This window comes from Siphateles boraxobius, unplaced genomic scaffold, assembly GCF_051911475.1.
Source record: "Siphateles boraxobius isolate OS27281-9 unplaced genomic scaffold, OSU_SipBor_1 122, whole genome shotgun sequence".
Lineage (NCBI taxonomy): Eukaryota > Metazoa > Chordata > Actinopteri > Cypriniformes > Leuciscidae > Siphateles > Siphateles boraxobius.
In genome coordinates this window covers 398,525-415,217 of record NW_027508725.1, presented here as the reverse complement: position 1 = coordinate 415,217, position 16,693 = coordinate 398,525, and the positions used below count along the sequence as shown (strand labels likewise).

The 16,693-nt window shown below is 41.6% G+C and overlaps 1 protein-coding gene across 2 annotated transcripts in view; it reads right to left on the bottom strand.

The window, feature by feature from the left end:
• The window catches only part of arfgef3 (ARFGEF family member 3), a 103,515-nt gene that overhangs the window by 14,135 nt on the left and 72,687 nt on the right, over window positions 1-16,693 (bottom strand). For both annotated transcript variants that reach the window (XM_077224061.1, XM_077224052.1), the window contains exons 28-30: window positions 16,211-16,387; window positions 9,868-9,982; window positions 1,170-1,272 (exon numbers count right to left, since the gene is read on the bottom strand). In XM_077224061.1, the coding sequence (XP_077080176.1) occupies window positions 1,170-1,272; window positions 9,868-9,982; window positions 16,211-16,387 (395 nt within the window). The remainder of the gene's footprint in view (window positions 1-1,169; window positions 1,273-9,867; window positions 9,983-16,210; window positions 16,388-16,693) is intronic.

The following is a 16,693-nucleotide window of genomic DNA, read 5'->3' as shown; positions in this document are numbered from 1 at the left end:
TATCGCCTACGGACCATTCTTGATTCTCACTTTTAATGTCATGAACAATCATGAAAGATGAACTGGTCAGTGGTTAGCATTAAAAGCTAGTTCTACTAGCCATGCACAATATATCAGTGAACACCGTAGCGTTGTTAGGCACGGGGCAACGTTGTAAGAGTGTAATGAAAAATGGATTGTTCCTTCCTAATAAAAGGCTTACAGGCACACTCATAATGCGATTATAATGGGATTTTGGCAATAATGTGATTAAACCTCATGAAAACACAATACTTCAATCAAACGGACATTAAGCTCATAATCTTACTAACCATAAATCGCATTAAGATATGTGGTGTACGCTGATTTTAATCGCAATAAACAGGCATTAAACACCTTAATCGCATTATTACCGCTCTGACCACAGTGCGCATGAGCTCGGACGTACACGGATGACGTGTGTGTGTTATTCACACAACATCATGAATGAACTCATGAACGTGTGTGAAGAACGTGATGCAAACCGAGTTACAGCGGCATTGCTGTGTTCACAGTGCCAAATAATATTCATATGCACTACGAGTCAAAAGTTTTGGATCGGTAAGATAATGTTTTTAAAAGAAGTCTCTTATGCATATTTCAAAATAAGAGTCATGGTGTATTTTAGGCTTTTTTCCTCTGATTATTATTGGTATTTTGGTGTGCAGTGAAAGCAATGAAAGACTAAGAAATTCACTCTTACGACCTATTTCAATATAAACGCCATAAAGTAAACATTGCCATAATTAATTTAGGAGTAAATCTATTAATGACGATCTATTAATAAAGAGTGTTGAACTTTCTTCTCCTGTATCCTATTGTTCTTTAATCGAGAACAGTACGGCTGAACGGTTTGAGCGGCGCCCTCTACTGTACAGGAGTGATTATGCATTTTCATCAGCCTGAGGCTTATTCACTTCACTATTGGTGTGAAAGGGCCTTAACATTCACCAAAAATGCAACTTTTTTTGATGTTATTAAAAAAAAAAACAAGCAAGCCCAGCCCAGGTGAGAAAAGAAACGCAAAAGTAAAGTAACGCATTACTTTTCATAAAAAGTAACACAATTAGTTACTTTTTGGGGGGAGTAACGCAATATTGTAATGCATTACTTTTAAAGTAACTTTCCCCAGCCCCGATTATGAGCGTCACCTTCACAGGCTCCAGGGTAGCAGAGAAGGCGTCCTGCAGGGCACAGCATGCTAACCTCCACATCTCCTCCGTGAAGACAGGCCCTGCGCTCACCAGAACATACCTGGAACACATCACAACCCATTATATCCAGTGATACTTTACTGGAGACATAAACTAATAATAAACTAAAACACAATTAACTAGTCTGATCATATTTTGCTGCGTCACTTCAAGCCTTTGATTGTCACACGGTAGAGTGATTTGATTAGTTTGACATTAAACTACTGATGCTTGGATGGATTTCTCACTGAGCTTGAAAGGTTTTTTAAGATGCTGCCTTACAATTTGTCCAAAAGAATAATCATGTTGTCTATCTTTTCGAACATCCTTCGCGTTAGGAGCATGCCTACGATGCTGCGTATGTAGGCAGTTCAATATGTTTTCACACTCACTCACACTCTCACACACTCTCAAACACACTCAAACACACACACACACACACACATACACACACACACACACACACCAAGGTTATTATAGTTTTGCATTTTTCATTAGTTTTTATTTTTATTTCGTTTTGACTTTTTGTTTTCAAATTCAGTTTAGTTTTAATTAGTTTTTAAAGTGGGTTTGCTAGTTTAGTTTAGTTTTTATTTTTTGAAAATGCTTAGTTTTAGTTTAGTTTTTATTAGTTTTAGTGTTAGTTTTAGTCTTTTTTTGTAATTTTGGTTATTTGTCAGGGGCAAGATTCAAGAAAAAAGTATTGTGTAATAATAACTCAACAAAAACATCATACAATTTTAGAAATATGTATTCAACAATAACACCAGTAGCTACATAAAATGTACATATGTGACCCTTGATGATAAAACCAGTCATATGGGTCATTTTTTTTTAAATTGAGATTTATACATCACATGAAATCTGAATAAATAAGCTTTCAATTGATGTATGGTTTGTTAGGATAGGACAATATTTGGCTGAGATGCAACATTTGAAAATCTGGAATCTGAGGGTGCAAAAAATCGAAACATTGAGAAAATCGCCTTTAAAGGGTAACTAAAACCCTGGTCAAAGCCTGACTCCACCCACTGGCAATATTTGAAAAATGCTGGAAAAGTGGGCAGACCCCAGCGGAGATAGAGGGGACGAATCGAGGGCGGGGCTGAGCGGGGGGGCTGCACCTGAGACCCGCAGTGACAGCTGCTGTCAAACTAGCTAAAATGGAGTGACGCAAGTAGCTTTGCAACAGAGCGGTCATTTGAAGTCGAGAACTTTTCTCCCCCACCTTCACCTGAAGTGGAGGAGGGTGAATTGTCTGTGGACACCAGCTCAAACTGCGGTCTTAACTCCCGCATCGCGATCGGCATCCGATTATTCTTATATTCAGTCATTTTGAGGTAATTTTTTCCAGGATTATTATTACTATTACGTTCATTATATTTTGCTGCTATGTGAAAAAAATAATCAGCAAATCGCGCCGGCGCGTTTGTCGACACCAGAGGATTAATTAACTTTAGCCTAATAAGAAGGAACATAAATTGTGATTAAAAACATATGCTCACTCACATCATGACGCCGCTGCGGTGGTGGAGTTCATGCAGGAACAGCAGCGTTTGGCAGCGCGAGCTGTGTGGAGAAGCCCATTTCCACCTCCATTGCGTTGGAGAAGCAATCCCACGTAAAATGCAGGTTGCACACTGGAGCGATAGCCGAGATTAACTACTTAGGCTACATGAAATAATCTAAATAACTATATAAATGCTATGCTAACTATATGCTAATATATATATATATATCCGTTTTCAATACTCCTAATTCCAACTCCTGACTCGCTACAGTAGTTTTGACGGAAACAGATGCTTTTATACCAGGGGCTGCCAAGAGCGTGGTGAACTCGCACCAAGGGCGTGACCGAGTGACGTCATAGAGTACCCTACGTCACAGAGTACCCCTACTGCAGGAGCTTTCCGTTTAACCTGAAGAGGGCAGCACTCAGACGTTTTTACACCATATATTTGAAAATTAAAACACTTTATACCCAAATGTCAAAAAATGTACTCGAATCAATGAACAGCATTTATGAAGCTCCATTCTTGCAGATAAGTAACTAAAAAAAGTTGTTTTAGAGTTTAGTTACTCTTTAAAGTTGTCCATTTATGTTTGCGATTGTGCTGCATTCACTCACAAAAATAAATGTTTTATACATTTACGGTAGGAAATTTACAAAATATCTTCATGGAACATGATCTTTACTTAATATCCTAATGATTTTTGGCATAAAAGAAAAATTGATAATTTTGACCCATACAATTTATTGTTGGCTATTCCCACAAATATACCCGTGCTACTTTAGACTGGTTTTGTGATCCAGGGTCACATATGAGCACAAATTTGTAAATAGTCTACACAACACTCCGCAGTAAGTGCAAAATGTGTAAGTGACGTGTGCCAGGAAAAAACCTAAATAGCCAACAGACTAAAGAAGACACACATGAACGGCATGTATCAACACATTTATGAGCCACACAAGACATTGCTAGGAGCTCAATCTCTTTACCTCTACAAAATCCACACGCCGTACAAAAAATCTACGTTACACATCTTCTATACAAAATGCACAACCTATACAAATCCCACAGCGGTACAATTTTCACACCCCTACTAAATTTACCCTATACAATACTCATCTGGATTGAAGCAGCAAACATTCAGTGTTAGAGTAAAAAAATTACATAACATTATTTAACTTTAGCTAATATTTGAATCACAGCTTATATCGTGTTTTGACATCGACAACCCAACTGCATTTTACCTCAAACTTTCTAAAGAAGCCGCAATCGCTTCTCGGGTCGACATTAACACACTGACAAAATTATTCTGTATTCAGAATTTAAAATATTTGTTATACTACTTTTTAATGTGTGATTGTGTAAAGGTGTTCACGAGATAGCCTACCAACCTTTCGCGAACTTGCTTTCAACGAACACTCGTTTACATGAAGACGCGGTGTGCACGGAGGGGAGGGTCTGTGTATGGCAAGCCAAGAGAGTCAGAATTACGCTATAGATTAATCGCGTTTACAGCCAAACGCCGTCTAATACGGCGTTTTAAACCGTATTTCGCGCGTTTTTTACGCCGTTGTAATTACAACTTTTAATGTTAAGAGCTGGATACTAATTGGGCTACTAAGTAAATAATGTCAACTAAATTGTTTATTGATTAGAGTTAAATTACACAACTGGTGTGCACATCCCAAACACCCAGAATTGGGCGCAGGTGCAGGACAACTGAGTAATACAAATGAAAAAAAGAAGTGTGAAGTCCGCACACTGAAAAAGCTGCTCCAAAGAATTTATTAGCAAGGCAACGTTTCGACCATCAGGTCTTCATCAGGCACAATAATTACTGTAGAGTAAGTTTAGCTTTAAATAGACACAGGTGATCATCATTAATTAAAATCACCTTGATTATGCACACATAAGGGATCAAATGACAGATACGTGACAAATACAAAGCACGTGACCATACCCATACATATATACATATACAAATACATATACATGCATATACATATAAACAAATATACATAAACACATATACATAATAATAATAATACTATAAAAAAGGCTTGATATCAAACTCCTCATTCAACCCTAATGGTGACAGAGTGCTTAAGGTATAAATCCAAAAGCATTCCCTCTGTAATAATTTTTTCTCATAATCTCCTCCTCTTGAGGGTTTTGTTACTTTTTCTATGCCAATATACTGCAAGGCGCTGACATTATGACCTACTTTTCTAAAATGAGCCGCTATAGGGCTGCGCATATCACCAGTCCTAATGGTACTGCGATGTTCACTAATACCCGTACGCAATTGTCTAAATGTTTTTCCCACGTATGCAAGACCGCAAGGACACCGAATTAGATAAATCACATAAGTGGAAGAACAAGTAATAGTACCACGTATCGGAATATCATGACCAGTACGTGGATGACTAAAATTCTTACATTTGTGTGTAAAAGCACACTGGCCGCAATTACCACACCTGTAATTCCCTGGGGGAAGAGTTGGAATACCATGTTTCGTGCGTGAAGGATATTCAGATTTCACAAGCAAGTCACGAAGATTATTTTGGCGTTTAAAGACTAGTTTTGGACCATTTTTAAAGACACCTGATAATTTAGGATCACTTGAAATGATATGCCAATGTTTATTTAAAATGCTACGAAACTCCGCACCCAAAGCATTGAGAACTTGCGTATTCTTATCGCGTTTTTTTCGCAAACACTGCATTTGAGAGGTCTCATTGATTTTCTTTTTGGCATTTTCGATCCATTCTGTACGGTAACCACGATTCAAGAATCTTTTAGTTAAAACATTGGATTGGTGAGTATATGATTCATCCGTGCTACAGATTCTACGCACACGCTTAAATTGACTGATAGGTAAACTCTTAATTAAAGGTCTAGGATGGAAACTATCGCCTCTTAAAATAGTGTTGCGATCCGTTGATTTTCGGTATAGATCGGTATGGAGTTTCCCGTCATTTATATATACTCGAACATCAAGGAAACTAATGCTTACTGGATCGCATTCCATAGTGAAATTCACATGCTTAGTCCTTGAGTTAAGATAATTCAAAAACATCAACATCTCTGCAGGTGTAGCCTTAGTGATCATAAAAATGTTTCTAATGTTCCTAAGATTTTGCTTTACAAGCGGCACATTGATGACATTTTTATGATCACTAAGGCTACACCTGCAGAGATGTTGATGTTTTTGAATTATCTTAACTCAAGGACTAAGCATGTGAATTTCACTATGGAATGCGATCCAGTAAGCATTAGTTTCCTTGATGTTCGAGTATATATAAATGACGGGAAACTCCATACCGATCTATACCGAAAATCAACGGATCGCAACACTATTTTAAGAGGCGATAGTTTCCATCCTAGGCCTTTAATTAAGAGTTTACCTATCAGTCAATTTAAGCGTGTGCGTAGAATCTGTAGCACGGATGAATCATATACTCACCAATCCAATGTTTTAACTAAAAGATTCTTGAATCGTGGTTACCGTACAGAATGGATCGAAAATGCCAAAAAGAAAATCAATGAGACCTCTCAAATGCAGTGTTTGCGAAAAAAACGCGATAAGAATACGCAAGTTCTCAATGCTTTGGGTGCGGAGTTTCGTAGCATTTTAAATAAACATTGGCATATCATTTCAAGTGATCCTAAATTATCAGGTGTCTTTAAAAATGGTCCAAAACTAGTCTTTAAACGCCAAAATAATCTTCGTGACTTGCTTGTGAAATCTGAATATCCTTCACGCACGAAACATGGTATTCCAACTCTTCCCCCAGGGAATTACAGGTGTGGTAATTGCGCCCAGTGTGCTTTTACACACAAATGTAAGAATTTTAGTCATCCACGTACTGGTCATGATATTCCGATACGTGGTACTATTACTTGTTCTTCCACTTGTGTGATTTATCTAATTCGGTGTCCTTGCGGTCTTGCATACGTGGGAAAAACATTAGACAATTGCGTACCCGTATTAGTGAACATCGCAGTACCATTAGGACTGGTGATATGCGCAGCCCTATAGCGGCTCATTTTAGAAAAGTAGGTCATAATGTCAGCGCCTTGCAGTATATTGGCATAGAAAAAGTAACAAAACCCTCAAGAGGAGGAGATTATGAGAAAAAATTATTACAGAGGGAATGCTTTTGGATTTATACCTTAAGCACTCTGTCACCATTAGGGTTGAATGAGGAGTTTGATATCAAGCCTTTTTTATAGTATTATTATTATTATGTATATGTGTTTATGTATATTTGTTTATATGTATATGCATGTATATGTATTTGTATATGTATACATGTATGGGTATGGTCACGTGCTTTGTATTTGTCTGTCATTTGATCCCTTATGTGTGCATAATCAAGGTGATTTTAATTAATGATGATCACCTGTGTCTATTTAAAGCTAAACTTACTCTACAGTAATTATTGTGCCTGATGAAGACCTGATGGTCGAAACGTTGCCTTGCTAATAAATTCTTTGGAGCAGCTTTTTCAGTGTGCGGACTTCACACTTCTTTTTTTCTTATTGATTAGAGTTGCCATAGACTAAAGATTTTTCTAGTCGACTATAGTCATTCATTTAAGTAATTAGTTGACTAATCGCACGTTTATATTAATTTCTTCTTAAATACTGGATGCATGGAGGAATATAGCCTCCCATACTAAAGCGCATGCATAAATCTTGCCACAAAGCACCGGCAAAAGTAGGCTATTGATAATAAATGTGTCTGAACAAACAACGAGGCATTTTAATTGTTTATTAATAAACTAAATCAGGCAGCTAACATATCTCCATCTCCGCTATAAAGGGGATGTGCCTTTAGAGAGAAATGCACCTTTCATACGGATTACATAATCAGACGGTATTTGCTTTCGATTCTAATTCGTTCGTTTAAAAGTGGACATTTCAAGCTGTGAGGCTAGTTTACGCTGTTTTTCAGTTCATTTGAGACGCGCTCCAGTTCACGGAGAGCATGCAAGTTATTTTACAAAAGCACATCGTTTTCTTGTTATTGTGAGTTTACACAAATAGAATTAGTTGCGAATGATGTATTTTTCTTTTCTGTATGACCAGAAATTAGGGAGTATTTTAAGTTGTTTCCACTGTTGATAGGAAAATGCAAGTGATGCAAGTCGCCGGCGCCTCCATGTCATGCAGTAAGCGCGCTCCACAATGGTGGAATATGTTGGAATAGACGATTTAATATGAATGATGAGCGTCAAAATCTTGTGGTTATTTGTGATAATACTAGCCCTTTATTATTATTGTCTAATTAATAAATTATTAGACTGACATTGTGACTGACTGACTAACTGACTGACTGACTGTGACTCTATTATGACGGACATTTGACGAATTGCTTTGTTCCTTTTTTGTAAGTTTTGGACAAAAGTGTCTTCTAAATATGTAGCCTAAAATGTAATAATAATAATGATTATTATTATTGTTATTATTATTATTTGAGTGTATAACTATAAACGAGTTCACTTAAGACAGTAATATGTTTATCATAAAATAATTTATGAATGCTTTATTTTTTAAGCAAAAATTATGCAAAAAATGTAGGCCTATTTTATCCAAAACTGTAAAAGGTTAGGTTATAGCCTATAAAAATAATACATTGATAAATTATTTTATGACAAACATATATATATTTGTAAATATTAGTGTCTTAAAAGAGCAAAATTTAGGCTACAGATCTGTGGATGTTCAGGGTTAGTTAACTAAAACTAAAACTATTAAAAACATTTATGCTAATCGACATAAATCGGAAATAAAGGAAAATATAAGTATTAGTTGAAAAACTTAAACTAAACGAAAATTTTAAAATGTTCATTTTTATCAACAAATTGGATTCATTTAGGGTTTTTTTCCCTGCGACCTTCAACCGACGCGATCATCTCCATTCATTAACCGACAAGATTATGTTAAATTAAAATTTACAAGTGTCTGTGACCCATTAAAAACACACAAACATTTTTTCCAGGGGTTTAGTTTTAGCCTGCATGCACAAATAGCTGCATAAAGAACAGAATCATCATCGTATGCACCTGTAGCACTTCTGTGAACAAGAAAAAAACAGGATAAAATCATATAAAAGGAATAAATAGCCTATCTATACACGAAATTTATTTCGGTTCATGGTGAAAAGGATCGCTTTTGAGAAGCAAGTTCACGGAAAGGAAAGCTGTTTGTTTTCTTCATTATACAAGCAATGTTTTGTTTTTATAGTAAGTGTAGGTAGGCTATACACAAAAAATAATAAACCATTCACAGATTCGAATGATCCTTGGCTATAATGATCCGTGCTGAATTGGTCTGGTCTGACTCAGTTCATCATTGATTGGGAGAGAACAGTTCAAACTCACTGGCTGTGTAAAACAGTGGGCGTGGCTCATTATACTATTAGCAAAACGCCGTAAAATAACGCGCGCTCTGTTCAACCAAAACGGCGTTTTTTACGCCGTCATATGGCGAGATGAACAGCGTAAAAAGCGGCGCTTTCCATGCACACTAAAACGCCGTGGAATACGGTGTCATTGACATATTTCGCGCGTTATTTACGGCGTTTGTAATTACAACGGCGTAAAAAACGCGCGAAATACGGTTTAAAACGCCGTATTAGACGGCGTTTGGCTGTAAACGCGATTAATCTATAGCGTAATTCTGACCCTCTTGGCTTGCCATATCTGTGCGTGTGTGTGTGCGTGCGCGCGCGTGTATGTGAGAGAGAGAGAGCAGGGAAAGGAAATGCAGCTGAACGAATACGCTGCGTTTTTTAAAAATGAATAACGAAACGCAATATGTGGCGGCCTGTGCGGCGGCCCAAGACATTTACAAAGACGAAAACTAAGGACATTTACTCTATAATTTTATTTTATTTTAGTTAGTTTTGCCAAACACACATTATAGTTTTAGTTAGTTATCGTTTTTTGTAATGCCTCGTTTTTATTTTTATTTCAGTTAACGACAATGTTTTTTCCCACCTAGTTTTCGTTTTTTCGTTCGTTTTCGTTAACGATTATAACCTTGACACACACACACACACACACACACACACACACACACACACACACACACACACACACACACACACACACACACACACACACACACACACACACCTAATACAGGAGCAGCCCACTCTGGAGATGGTCTCGGCTGGTTCTGCCACACAGGACACCAGCAGTTTGAAGAGATCTTTCAGCATCAGGTTAATCAGATTCTCATAGCCAATATCTACAAAAAAATTAAGTCATACAAGTTATAGTTATACACACAGAACTCATTTTCACACTTTCAAGTCGTCACCAACTTAAAACTCCTGCACATTTCTGTATTAAATATCATGGCACATATTGCACACACCAGGTCTTAGTAGGCTGAATCTCATGAAACCTGTCAAGAGCAAACGCCTGTTTTACAAATCATTTTATTTTAGTCTATTTACTGTTTATTTTATTTTTAGTTTAAAATAACGTTAAATAACCCTGGTTTTGTGTTAAGCAAATCAAGACAGTTCTGGCAGGTCACGTTAGTCAAGCTCGCTTCAGTGACTCTCAGCTGATCCTCTATAGGAATAAACGCCTATCACTGTATTCATATATAAGCTCCTTCAGTATTATCAGCAGCTGTGACGTTTCTCAGGAGTGAATTACCCTCCTCCCTCCCCAGCTCCACCTCTCTCAGTCACGATTTGGCCTTCTGATTCCCCTCGAATATCGAAATAATTCTCCAATTATCTTGAACTTTAAAATTTTGAATTAATGTTATCTGCAATAGATTATTGTTGGTTCTGTTCCGTTTACCCTAAGGAGGGTTATTGCTCTTATTCATGCTAGACTGCATGGATGCGCAGGGAGTTCTTGCCCAGAACAGAGCGATACCGCCAATCCAAACTATAATTGTCAATTGTATTTGACGATAGTGTTCCTGACAGAAATAAAGCCTATTTGATTATTTTTGCAGTGTTATTAACCCCCTAGTGTGTGTGTGTGTGTGTGCGCAAGTGAGTGAGCCAGAGTCAGTGTAAACGAGTAGGAGAGAGTGCGTGAGTGAGTGAGCGAGAGTGTGTGTGTGTGTGTGTGTGTGTGAGCGAGTGACTGTGTTTGTGCGAGTTAGTGAGTGAGCGAGAGAGAGAGGGAGTGTTTGTGTGCGAGTGAGTGAGTGTGTGTATGCGCGAGTAAGCGAGAGTGAGTGTGTGTACGTGAGCGAATGAGAGTGTGTGTGTGCAAGAGCGAGTGTGTGTGTGCACGAGTGAGTAACGAGAGTGTGTGTGTGTGTGTGTGTGTGTGTGTGAGTGAGTGTGAGCGTGTGTGTGTGTGTGTGTGTGTGTGATGCGAGTGACGAGAGTGTGTGTGCACGAGTGAGTGAGTGAGCGAGATTGAGTGTGCGTGTGTATGTGAGTGAGTGAGAGCGTGTGTGCATGCGAGTGAATGTGTGTGTGCGTGTGTATATATGTGTGCGAGTGAATGTGTGTGTGCGTGTGCATGTGAGTGCCTGCGTGTGTATATATGTGTGCGAGTGAATGTGTGTGTGTGCGTGCGTGTATATATGTGTGCGAGTGAATGTGTGTGCGTGAGACGGCACACGATCACTGGTCGGAAAGTAACGTGTAGTCTGACATGTTTCTTGTCCACAACACAAGATTTTAGGACTCAAAATCACGTAATCTGACACAGTGACTACCGTAACAGACCAAAAAAAATCATGTATTCTGAATCAGGCATAACAGGTCATTAGTTCCCTTTCAAGGGAACTCGCGTTGCGTCGATTGACGCTAAGAGAACGCTGTGCGTGATGATGTTTTGAAGCACATGTAAAATCAGTCCAATGGCGTGAACCAGGAAGTATAAAGCCGGTTCAAAACCCAGCCGCGACAGCTTTTGTGTCTTCACAAGCGCTATATGTGAAACTGAAACTATATATATCATTATGGCGAGCAAGCAGCAGTTCAGAATGTGTGTGCACCCCTGCTCGCGTTATTTAACGAATGGGGACACACAAGTTCTTTGTGTTGTTTGTTTGGGAAAGGAACGTGCACGGTCAGCGCTCGAGGGCGCTAGCTGTGAGCACTGTGATGTGCTTCCATTGCGGACGCTCCGATCCCGCCTGGTGTTCTTTTGCGAGGACGCCCAGGCTCGCGTTCCCCAGGGCTCAGGTCCCGCTGCTGCTGAGGCACAGCGAAGGCTTCAGTCTTGGGGATCGCAAATGGATCTGTCAGCGGGGTTAGAGACGGGCTCTGCCTTATCTCTGCCCTCACCTGACAGATCCAGTGCGCTGTATCAGGGTTCGAAAGCACGCGCTCGACTACTGGCCTCTTCGGCGACTCAGTGAATTCGGTCGTCTAGAGAGGTTTCAGGAATCAGCTAAACAGGCGGCTGCATTTCAAAAACTCCTCCCCCGTCGGATTCATGTCTCTGGGGCTGATTGAGTGGGAGCAGCCCCAAACATCAACCTCACTATACGGTGCCCGCCTCCCTTCGGTGCCCTCGGGGGACCGTTATGCCAACCCTGTCACCTTGTGTGTTACAGGGCGCAGCGGTCTACGGCGAGCACATATCTCAGGGTCCACCCGGAAACGTAGTGGTCTTGGGATGCCCGCCCCCGACCCGAGGAGGGTTCTAGAGCAGTCAGTTCAGTCGTTCCCTGCTGGTTCGCCGCTACAGGGCGACGAGCTGAGTGCTCAACAACAACTAAATCCAGAAACCAGTCTCGAGAAGCTGGTACCTCTAGTAGAATTTTTGACAGCGTGGAAGCTACTGCCAAATATTTCTCGTTGGGTCCTGCAGACCATAGAAAAGGGTTATCAAATTCAGTTTGGGTCTCGCCCGCCCAGGTTTATGGGGGTCCTACCCACTGTGGTGGACCCCGAGCAGGTTCTGGTAATGGAACAAGAAGTGAAAAACCTGTTGGAGAAAGGGGCCGTAGAATATGTACCTCCCTCCAGCAGGGACACCGGGTTTTACAGCCGATATTTCATCGTTCCGAAGAAGGATGGGGAGTTGCGTCCCATTTTGGATCTAAGAGTTCTGAACGAGTCAGTCATGCAACTAAAATTAAAAATGTGCACTTTCACGAAATGCGTAGATGCAGCTCTAGCGCGATTACGCATACAGGGTATTTGCATCATGAACTACATCGACGATTGGTTTATTTTAGCTCATTCGCACCAGTTGGCGGTCCGGCATCGAGATGTCGTCCTCGCCCACATAAAAGAGCTGGGGTAACGGCTCAACGCCAAGAAGAGTGTACTTTCTCCACTACAGAGGACCACTTATCTGGGGGTAGTTTGGGATTCTATGTCTATGCGGGCGCGTCTGTCTCCGGCACACATAGAGACCATTCTGTCAGACGTAAAAAGGATAAAGCTAGGCCAGTCACTCAGTGTGAAACAGTTTCAGAGACTGTTGGGTCTGATGGCAGCGGCGTCCAACGTGATAACTGTTGGCCTGCTGCACATGAGACCCTTGCAGTGGTGGCTCAGGACCAAAGGGTTTTCCCCGAGGGGCAACCCCTTTCGCATGATCAAGGTTACGCGGCAATGCCTACGTGCCCTGGTTATGTGGAAGAAACCTTGGTTCCTGTCCCAGGGACCCGTGTTGGGAGCTTCTTGTCGTCGCAGGATGCTAACGACAGGTGGCTCCCTCACGGGCTGGGGAGCGATCCTAGCGGGACGCTCGGCTCAGGGTCTGTGGGGGGACCATCACCTCTCCTGGCATATCAATCACCTAGAGATGATGGCCGTTTTTCTAGCTCTAAAGTATTTCCTCCCAGAACTCAGGGGCCACCATGTGGTAATCCACACAGACAATACATCGGTGGTCCCCTATATAAATCATTAAGGGGGTTTGCGTTCACGTCCGCTGTGCAAACTGGCGCACTAAATCCTCTTGTGGTCTCAGGGCAAGCTGCTTTCACTCAGAGCAGCTTATATCCCGGGGCCCAGAACATAGGAGCAGACATCCCGTCGAGACAGGGGCCGAGGCCCAGGGAATGGAGGCTCCACCCCGAGGTGGTGGAGCTGATATGGAGGGAGTTCGGCCAGGCTCAAGTGGATCTGTTTGCTTCTCGAGAGACGTCTCACTGTCCACTCTGGTTCTCCCTCACGCATCCAGCTCCTCTCGGACTGGATGCGATGGTACAGACGTGGCCGAGGCTGCGTTTGTATGCTTTTCCCCCGATTGCTCTGCTCCCGGGAGTTCTGGAGAGAGTTCGCAGGGACCATCTGCGCCTGCTTCTTATAGCCCCGCGGTGGCCGGGCAGAGTGTGGTTTGCAGATATAGTGTCTCTCCTAACGGGCCTCCTATGGAGCTTCCCGTCAGGAGGGACCTACTGTCTCAAGCAGAGGGCTCAATATTTCACCCTCGTCCCGAATTGTGGAACCTGTAGGCTTGGCCTCTGAGGGGGCCCAGCTCATAGGGTCAGCTCTCTCAACCGAGGTTGTGGAGACCATTCTACAATCCAGAGCTCCCTCCACAAGGAAACTTTATGCCTTGAAGTGGAAGGTTTTCACTTCATGGTGCAGTGACCGTCAGCTGAACCCAGTTAACTGCCCGGTTGGTACAGTGCTGGAGTTTCTGCAGGATCGGTTCACTGCAGGTCTATCCCCGTCCACTCTGAAGGTCTATGTGGCGGCCATAGGTGCTTACCACATTCCTTTGGTTAAAATGTCTGTGGGTAAAGACCCTCTGGTATCTCGTTTTCTACGTGGCACGTTGAGGCTGAGGCCTGCTGTACGCACTAGGGTACCGACTTGGGACCTGGCTATTGTCCTCCATGGCCTTTCCCAGGCTCCCTTCGAGCCCCTGGAGGAGGTTCCAGCTAGTTTTATTACTTTAAAAACTCTGTTCCTCCTCGCTATTTATTCTCTTAGTAGGAGATCTTCAGGCTCTGTCGGTTGCACCCTCGTGCTTGGAATTTGCACCTGGCATGGTTAAAGCGTTTCTTCATCTTAGACACGGTTGTGTTCCTAAGGTCCCCACTAATGTGGCCCGATCTTTAACTCAACTCAACTTTATTTATAGAGCACTTTCAAAACCACAAGTGGAACCAAAGTGCTGTACAGAAGGTATAAAAGAAAAAAGTAAAAACAAAGACATAAAAACAATGCAAACATGTGACATAAAAACTTACAAAGCATTGTCGAATGCTAAAGAGAACAAGTAAGTTTTAAGCGCACTCAATGAAGGACAAGTTTTTACTGACAGAGGAAGGTCATTCCAGAGCCTAGGAGCTGCAACAGAGAATGCCCGATCACCTTTACATTTTAAACGGGATCGCGGAACCATGAGAAGCATTTGATCATTAGAGCGCAGAGATCTACTTGATTGACAGCGGCTGATTAAATCAGTAACATACTCAGGTGCTAGGCCATGCAAAGACATAAAAACATACAACAAAGCTTTGTATTGAATTCTGTATCGTATGGGTAACCAATGTAATTTAATTAAAACCGAAGGAATGTGCTCCGGCCTTTAGTGCAGCAGGCCTTCTGTCCTCCTCCTCGGTTACGACTGTAACCTCGGTTCCCTGAAGAGGGAACGAGACGTTGCGTCACCTGCCATATCTCCTGCGTGCCTGTAGGCGACTTGTTCAGACCCTGTGAAGCTGTCGCGGCTGGGTTTTGAACCGGCTTTATACATTTACATTTAGTTCATTTAGCTGACGCTTTTATCCAAAGCGACTTACAATTGCTATATTTCAGAGGTCGCACGCCTCTGGAGCAACTAGGGGTTAAGTGTCTTGCTCAGGGACACATTGGTGTCTCACAGTGGATTCGAGCCCGGGTCTCTCACACCAAAGGCATGTGTCTTATCCACTGCGCATTCACCATCCTGGCTCTTCCTGGTTCATGGCGTCACCCGCTTCTGACGTCCCGCCACGCCATTGGACTGATTTTACATGTGCTTCAATACATAATCACGCAAAGCGTTCCCTTAGCTTCAATCGACGCAACGTCTCGTTCCCTCTTCAAGGAACCGAGGTTACAGTCGTAACCGAGGCGTTTACGTGCATTGAAATACAACTCTTTAAAAACTAGGGCTGTCATTAGATTACATTTTTAATCATGATTAATCGCACACTTACTGTGCAATAGCAAAAAGCTTGTTTAAATTTTAGAAAAATCAAGAACATACCGAACAGGACCACATGGAGGCGCCTAAAAAATAAAAACCTAAAACGAACGCCTTGACCCGACTGCATAAACCTACAGTACACGGATCCATTCAGAATTACTAAACTCAGCAATATACACATGACAGATAAGTACATTATCCTGAATGTGTGTGGAAACGACGTGAATGTACTGAAATGTGTCCAATCAGTGCGTCGAGAGCTTTGTTTGAGCATCAATATATTAGACTCACGTGGGCTTACTGTACGACTCCTGTATGTCACCGCAATTGTCTTAAGCTTGATTACAATCCGCATCTATCAAAACTATGATTGATTTGAGAGTTGTACCTGAATGTATGAAGCTGTGGATGTGTTCCACCACCAGTTCACAGGACAGTCCGATGGCGTGCTTGAAGTTGGCCGCAGCGATGTCCCAGTACGAGTGCTCACCGTGACTCCGCTGGAGCCACAGAGACATGACCGGGAGAAGCAGCTGGATGACGGAAAAGATGGCAAAGCCAGGCCCTGTGGAGGAGCAAGAGGAACAGCACACCGGCTACGGTTACATGCACAACTTCTGTTTCAATTGGACTTGAATCCGAATGTAGTGTTTACACGAACACTAAGCATGTGATCGGGTTGATGTGCGCGTTTATATGTCACAAGCTTCAAAACGGGATCGATTTTTTGGCATGCAATTGGTTTGATTTTTTGGCGAACATACAGTTTCATGCTGTTTGAGCATAATAACCATTCTCATACACTGGTTCTTTACTTGTTTTAAACAGCAGGCTTTATATTTATCCATTTCTGGTCGTAATTTGTAGACAA